The sequence below is a fragment of the Triticum urartu genome, chromosome 5A, assembly GCF_056163025.1.
Source record: "Triticum urartu cultivar PI428250 chromosome 5A, HENAU_Tu73, whole genome shotgun sequence".
NCBI lineage: Eukaryota > Viridiplantae > Streptophyta > Magnoliopsida > Poales > Poaceae > Triticum > Triticum urartu.
In genome coordinates, this window is record NC_141877.1 from 384,204,089 (window position 1) to 384,211,074 (window position 6,986).

At 43.7% G+C, this 6,986-nt stretch overlaps 2 protein-coding genes across 4 annotated transcripts; both read left to right on the top strand.

Moving 5' to 3' along the window:
• Positions 1–457: 457 nt before the first annotated feature.
• On the top strand, positions 458–1,089 carry LOC147971488 (ethylene-responsive transcription factor ERF071-like). Its single transcript, XM_087523995.1, has 2 exons — positions 458–769; positions 1,003–1,089. The coding sequence occupies exons 1-2, from the start codon at positions 458–460 to the stop codon at positions 1,087–1,089; spliced, it is 399 nt and encodes a 132-aa protein (XP_087380121.1).
• A 554-nt stretch (positions 1,090–1,643) lies between these two features.
• Positions 1,644–5,960, top strand: LOC125509114 (uncharacterized). Of its 3 annotated transcripts, none has more exons than XM_048673997.2 (10): positions 1,644–1,894; positions 2,618–2,643; positions 3,344–3,428; positions 3,507–3,716; positions 4,079–4,201; positions 4,519–4,576; positions 4,656–4,729; positions 5,128–5,216; positions 5,302–5,373; positions 5,645–5,960. In XM_048673997.2, the coding sequence occupies exons 1-9, from the start codon at positions 1,808–1,810 to the stop codon at positions 5,369–5,371; spliced, it is 822 nt and encodes a 273-aa protein (XP_048529954.1). In that variant the 5' UTR covers positions 1,644–1,807; the 3' UTR covers positions 5,372–5,373; positions 5,645–5,960. The 3 variants fall into 3 exon arrangements, with proteins under 3 accessions (XP_048529954.1, XP_048529957.1, XP_048529956.1); XM_048674000.2 differs by having other exon boundaries at positions 1,645–1,894; positions 3,295–3,428; XM_048673999.2 differs by lacking the exons at positions 1,644–1,894; positions 2,618–2,643 and adding an exon at positions 2,656–3,205 and having other exon boundaries at positions 3,295–3,428.
• Positions 5,961–6,986: the final 1,026 nt, after the last annotated feature.

Below are 6,986 nucleotides of genomic sequence, written 5' to 3' on the forward strand. Positions count from 1 at the left end.
GCCTTCCTACTGTCACTGCGCCGCACTGCCGTCGCCGCCCGCCCACCCACTGCATCGGGCCGCTGCCGGTCCACGCCAGATCCAGCCTCTCCACCACCCCCGCCGTCGGTTTCGGTGCGTTTCGGCTACCGGCCTCCGCTGCATGCCGCGAATCGGGCATTTTCCTCCACCACCGCCGCCGTCGCTGTGTCCGCTGTCGCCGTAGCCATCACCTGGCCGCCAAGCCTCCGCCTAGCCATCACCACACCGCCGCCCCGCCCACACGCCGAGAATCCGTCGCATTTGCCCCCGCCATGCCGTCGCCCAATTCGGCCGGCCGGCCGCCCACCACACCGCCATCGCCGCCCGATTCAACCGCCAAGCACCACCGCCCAGTCCCACAACCACCGTCGCTGCCTTTAGCCGCCACTGACCCAATTCGACCATCGCGGTTCGGCCGTCCCGCCCCGCCGTCGCCATGCCACCAAGGAAGACCCTGAAGGGCAAGACAAGGTTCTTCGGTGTGAGGGCGAAGCCCTCTGGCTACTTCATGGTGGAGTTCAATGATGTCGGCCGCCGCTTTTGGCTCGGCACCGACCCCGCCGTCCACGAGGACGCGCGTGCCTACGACGTGGCGGTGTGGCGTGCCGGGAGGCCGAAGAAGGACCTCAACTTCCCGGAGATCGAGACCCAGGCGGATGCGGAGTTGCTCATGTCGTGGGGGGAGGAGGGGGCATTCGCATGGAGGAGATCAAGACGAAGAAGAGGCCAACCATTGTCGTTAGTCCCGGTGAGAGAGACGAGGTGGCGATGACGATGGCGAGGTTCGCACGTGAGCATCCGGAGTATGTGCATGCCAAGCAGGAGTTCTGGTGGAAGCGCGACGTTGAGAAGAAGAAGAAGAAGAAGAAGAAGAAGAAGAAGAAGAAGAAGAAGAAGAAGAAGCAGGAGGAGGAGGAGGAGGAGGAGGAGGAGGCCAGCCCCTCGACGGTGATCCCCGTCGAGTCTGACTCGTCGGACTAGGGTGACTCGAAGGAGGAGGATGAGGGGTGCGACGACTCGGATAAGGACGAGTTCTGGGAGCAGTTCAGGAGCTCCGACGAGGAGTAGTTTCATCTTCAAATTGTAGTAGTGTGAACTAGTAGTAGTCATTAGAGTAGCAGATTGACGGAAGTAGTAGTTTGAACTAGTAGTAATCCTTCAAATTAGAATTTTGTTTAATTATGAACTATGTTTAGTTATGTTTGAAATAAATTAGTAGAACGTATGTCTGAATTATATGTTTGAAACGAAGTTGTATTTAAAGTTTCTAATTTTTTACATCTTCAGTTTACATAACCTATTAGAGTTACATTTTTACATCTTCGTTTTGTATTATCTGTTGGAGTTAGCCTTTTTCTGAAGATGCAAAAAATATTTTTTAAAGATGTAGTAAAATTTTTACATCTCCAATTTTGCATATTCAATTGAAGATGCTCTAAGGCCTTGTACAATGAAAGATGCTTAGGGATATGCTTAGAAAAATAAATCGAATTTTTCTAAAGCATCAGTGCCTATTTGTATAAGAGAGATGTTTAGTTAAGCGTCTACCATGTATAAATAAGCATCAGTGCTTAAGAAAAATCTGGTTTATTTCTCTAAACACCTCATCTAAGCATCTCTCATTGTACGAGGCCTAAGGGTCAAATTAGACAATCTCGGTTGGAGATGCTCAGACCGCGCCGCCGGAACCCTTCCACACGCCGAAGCTCCTCCTCAGCCCGTCTGCTTGACTGGCGCGGAGTGGAGGGCAGATCCATCCGGGCCGACGATTTTAGGAGCTTCGAGGATGAGGAGCTGGGCTAATCGGCCCCACTCATCCCTTCTCGCCTCTTTCCTCGCGGCCTCTTGCCTTCTCGTGGCCGGATCACCTCAGGTACATCTCTATCACTGTTACCCCCTCTCCTCTGTTGCTGGATTCTGGATTTGTACGCGCAATTCTTGCTTCGCTAGCTGTTACAATGCAAATGGGTACTTATTTCGTGTAAAATCAATCTTTAAACCGCTCAGATTTAGCAAGTTAGGAATTTTGGGGTGAAATCTAGAGCTTTGTTCTGTATTTCTGTGCGGCCTGCGAACCCTAGTATTTCGTACTACAGAGTACAGACCATGTCACTAGTGTGAGGCATGTTGTTCGTTCTGGACGCTCCTCAGCAAGGTCCAAGCCATCTTTGTATCGTTCGAGTGATTGTTATGTCGGTCCTTGCAAGAATCTTTGCTGCTCTTTGGGTTCGGAAGCTCAACGCAATGAACACATGCTTGTATAACTTGTTTTGCATGAAGAATTTGCTTTGTGACATGTGGAACGCTTGCAATTGACAATTTGTTAAATCAATAGGGGTGGTCCAAATCTTATGCAAGGCAAAAGCTAGTTTCAACTGAATGTTACACCCTTAGGGTTCTATGTATACTAACTTGCTGAAAATTTTGTCTGGAGATGTCATCATCTTTACGAATATTCAGATATTAAAGATGTAAGCATGCCATAGCCTACCCAAAGACACACGTTTACTGTTAGACTTACCAGTTGTCTTTGATGTTAAGGTGAATATCCGATTTCCCTGGTCTGGCTAATTTGGATTTTTTTTTATTGATCTAGGAATTGCATGAAGCATCTGGATCCAGGTACTATACTTAAGCTTGCAAACCAGTTGCTACAGGTGAAATTACGACAACGTTTTATTCCGGGCATGCCACACAAGATATGTTGCTCATGTTTTTCTCTCTGTGTCCATGGCAATACAAATAAGGTCCTTACCCGGATCTTTCTTAAGTAAGTCATTACCTATAACCTGTTAGAGCTTCTCTAAGGAGGAGTACCCGTGGCCAGGAGACACCAGAGGGCTGACCAGACGTCAATGAGGAGGCCCTGTAACTGGCACAGATCATAAGATAACAGGGGTATATGTCATCATTTATGGAAAACTATTGATAACTTGTTTGTACATGATCTCATAGCCTTGTAATATGCAAGACATATACCTAACATATGGAAACTAAGCACACTCATATACTCCTAACTGGTCTGTTAACTTGACACAAGAAACTACTCGAACTTGACCAACTTAACTTTATACCACTCTAGATGATCCAGATACTTCTCTTATTCTGATCCAAAAGGCAAGGGGCCTAATGGCTCCTTTGCTGCATCCTTTTCCTGCTACTGGCTGGGCCCTGTGGGCCAGCGGTAAGGAATTTCCCACATAACATAATCTTAACACAGGAACACTATAGACAGACTTGTCGACTCATGGGATGTTAAAATGTTCTATGTAGAATCTTGGGACACAATACTGAAGAGTTGTGTGCTTTCACTTGATGCCAGAATTCTTCATCAAACAAAGCCACACACACATGAGGTGCATTGTTCAAGGGAAAGGAGCCGTGCAGCTTGGAAAGCTGTTGATGAGGTAGGACATGCAATGTGATTGCTCACTGCATTGGTGCATTCATAATGACATTGCAGGTTAAACACTCTCTTTATGCAGTACTTGATGCCCTTTGTGGAGAAGGAGAAATATGAACTCCCAAGCAAATGCAGGCTTCGTCCTGAAAACGACATGTTTCGGGAACAAGAGCAACATAAGATCCATTTTGATGTTAATGAGTGGCGTTGTGGCTTCTGCAAGAAATCATTTCGAGCAGAAAAATTTATCGATCAGCATTTTGCAAACCGGCACAATAATTTGTTGGATAATGTACGTTCTCACTTTCTATTATCATTGCGCCCATTTATCAATTCCTTAAACAAGTAAATCTGGTACATATATGTTTACTTAGTAACAATTTTATATAGCCTGTGCAGTTTTCAGCACAAGTATAATGTTCCCCTTTTTACGTCTGTTGTTTTCGTTCATCGAAAAAACAGATGCAATGCCAAATAAGATGAATTCTATGACATTTCTTGGCCATGCACTTGATGTTCTCATATTAACAAGTTAACTTGTTTGATATATGTTGGTGAATTACCAACCTTAGTTCAAAGCTGCGACACTTTTTTTGGATCGGAGGGAGTATTGTTTAGAGTCATGAAATGCTAAATCTTGAATTGTTTCCTTAGACTCAAGGAAGATGCTTGGCAGATCTTTGTGGAGCACTTCACTGTGATCTGACAATGGAGTTCAAGAAACCAAAAAGTAAATGCAATGCTGCTGCAGCTGCAAGGAATCGTCATCTTTGTGAGGTTCTTATTATTTTGTTTGAACTGCCCTAAATATCTTTGTTTGGTCAGTTTTGTGCTACTCTTGTAGGCTCGTTGCATTTTTTTACCAATGGAAAAGCTAGTAAAATTTGGTTGTAGTACCTGCCTGAACGTAAACACTAGAAGATGATCATGACATATTATGAGAACTATAAAAGATTGCCACATATTTCCTTGGCTTTGTTAATTTTGTTGGTATTTGGTTGAAAAATAATAGATGCAATATATGCCTATATAGATAGCATTTACAGCTGTATTTCCAATGGCAATATTGAACTCCCTTTTACTTCTGCTAACAGAACCTTGCGGACAGTTGCTTTCCTATTAATCAAGGGCATTCTGCCAGCCGTCTTCATGGTGAGTGCTGGTTTAATGCAATGATCCTGTATTCATAGTTCTCCCAGGTGGGCTTCTTGCTGATACAGCTGTTTTGCAGAATTTTTCTTGCGCCAATTCTGTGATGCTCATACTTGCAATGGGGGCTCCAAACCTTTCCCCAAAGGTGGCAGGGTGAGCTATTTTTAACCTATTTTTTTTTGTTTCGAGTCTTAATTTTGAGCTCTATTAAGCTTCATCATCTGATAACGTTTTATAAAGTTGTTTTATGCAGAGCTTGTTGTTGTGTTATTAAGCTTTAAGATTTCTTTTGTAAGATAAAATTGTTCATTTTCGTATGCCATAAACCTTCAGGTTATTATGTTGTATAATTTTTTGAATGTCTTTAATCTACATTGCTTTCACTGCAATTTGAGATTCTTAAACTATAACATAACATTACACATTGAACATGTTTTTTGTCGATGAAAAAAAAATCCATTTGCATTTGAACAAAACAATTCGCTTCTGTCTTTATAAGCAGAAAAATGGAAACCTTCCGACTTAGTGTTAACTTTTACCCCATTGTGCAGAAACAAACAAACAGATTCTACCTGGCTCTCTGCATCTTGACAATGCTGCTTTTGCCTGTGTTCTATCTCATAGTATTTTTACACCAGAGGTTTGTGGCATTTACTTTTATGTATAGGACCCTTTGTTAATACCTTGGGAAATTTCCAGCACTGTATCTCATATTTGTTGTGCAGGGAAATGAAGAAAGGAGATCAAGTTTTCAAACGAATTGGAAAAACCGTGCACAAGAAAAAGCCGTCCTAGTTGTAAGATCCCTCGCTATCCATTACCCAAGCTCCTAGAGATGAACCCACCATTTTGCTCTTGGTGTCAATTAGCTATGCATGTCATGTTGTCTCTTCATATGTCTCTCTTCCCTTCTCCTTCATGACTGAAGTTCCTTCAACATATATATTGTTTGGATCGTCATTTACGTTCAAGCAAAATGTGTTTGTGTTACCCCAGAAGCGGACTACTGCTTTGGCCTAATTTCATTCATGAACCTTTTCGTGATGCCTGCCTCTGCTTGTTCTGCAGCCCCGCACAGATACACAAGATCCAACAAGCAGTCATGTGTAATTTTTGAGAGGTTACAGAACATATCCTTTGATGTAAACCGAAACATTGTTGACCGCGACAAATTGCTCCTGGAACTTGGTGCTTACATGACTGTACAGCCAATCTAATGTCAGGAGACTGTTGTACTATATTCAAGGATGGGAAAGGTTAAAGCTATCTAAGTATTGTTGGTGTTACTGGGGCTGTAGATTGTGGGGTAGCAACATTTACTTTATCTGAGGTGCTATCTATGGTTTTCATAAGAATGTTTAGAGGCCCATTGATTTGGTTTGATGCTCCTATTTCTCGAAAGAGGCTTTCGTCCTGCTTTATTTAAATCCAGCCAAACGGCGGACTGATACCAGGTGCTGAGGGAACCCTCATACAAGCCGGTTAAAGAAAAACATGACAAGACACCCTTTCAAAAAAAAAGACAACACACGCCAAGCAAGACCAACAGAACACCAGAAATGTCATGTTGGACGCCGCCAATGTGCCGTCAAAACAGAATTAGTAGCCGAATCATCACAGCTAAAAGAAACCAATGAATTGACACCCAACGAATGGCCCCCGTGTGTGCTTGGGCCTGGCCTGATCCCTGACCTTTTCCATCGCTAACGGGAGTTTAGGTTGTGTCTTCCCGCTGGCGTGTTCTACACCATGTCGTGTGGTTGCTTGCCACGACCACTTCCAAGCCGCGACATGTGGCTGCTAGACGCACTGCTTGCTTGTTGTGGAGGCCGATAATCGACGGTGGCGGATCTGGCGAAAGCGTTGCTGATAAGCTGGGATCGGGTTTTCTTTGGCCCTTGGGCTCTTTATCGTTAGTGTTTGTTGTGGGGAAGTTGCGGGCTCTGGTCTGTTGGAAATATTCCTAGTGGCAAATAATGTGATGATGTTTGTTTCCTTATGTATTCATGAATTATTTGTATTATCCTTGAACATCATCATTGGTATGTATCAATAAGTATGTGACTTATTTATGAGATATATATTGTATGATGATTGTTTTAATGGACCCTAGTTGATAAGGTTATAAGGAGACGTACCTTTTGACTAGTATACGGTTTGGTTGATGACTATTTGAAAGGATCGATATGGTTGACTTGGGGAGGGGGGGGGGGGGGAGGGAGGGTGTGAATAGGCAACTTCTAATTTTTAGCTTTTCTTCACAAATTAGGTTTAGCAACAAATAAGTTGTCTAGATATGCAACTAGGTGAGCAACCTATATGATGCTAGCAACAATGACAACACAAGCAAACAAGAGGTACAACACAAGTAAAGCTTGCTCAAAGTAAAGGTAAGAAGTAACTATAAGTG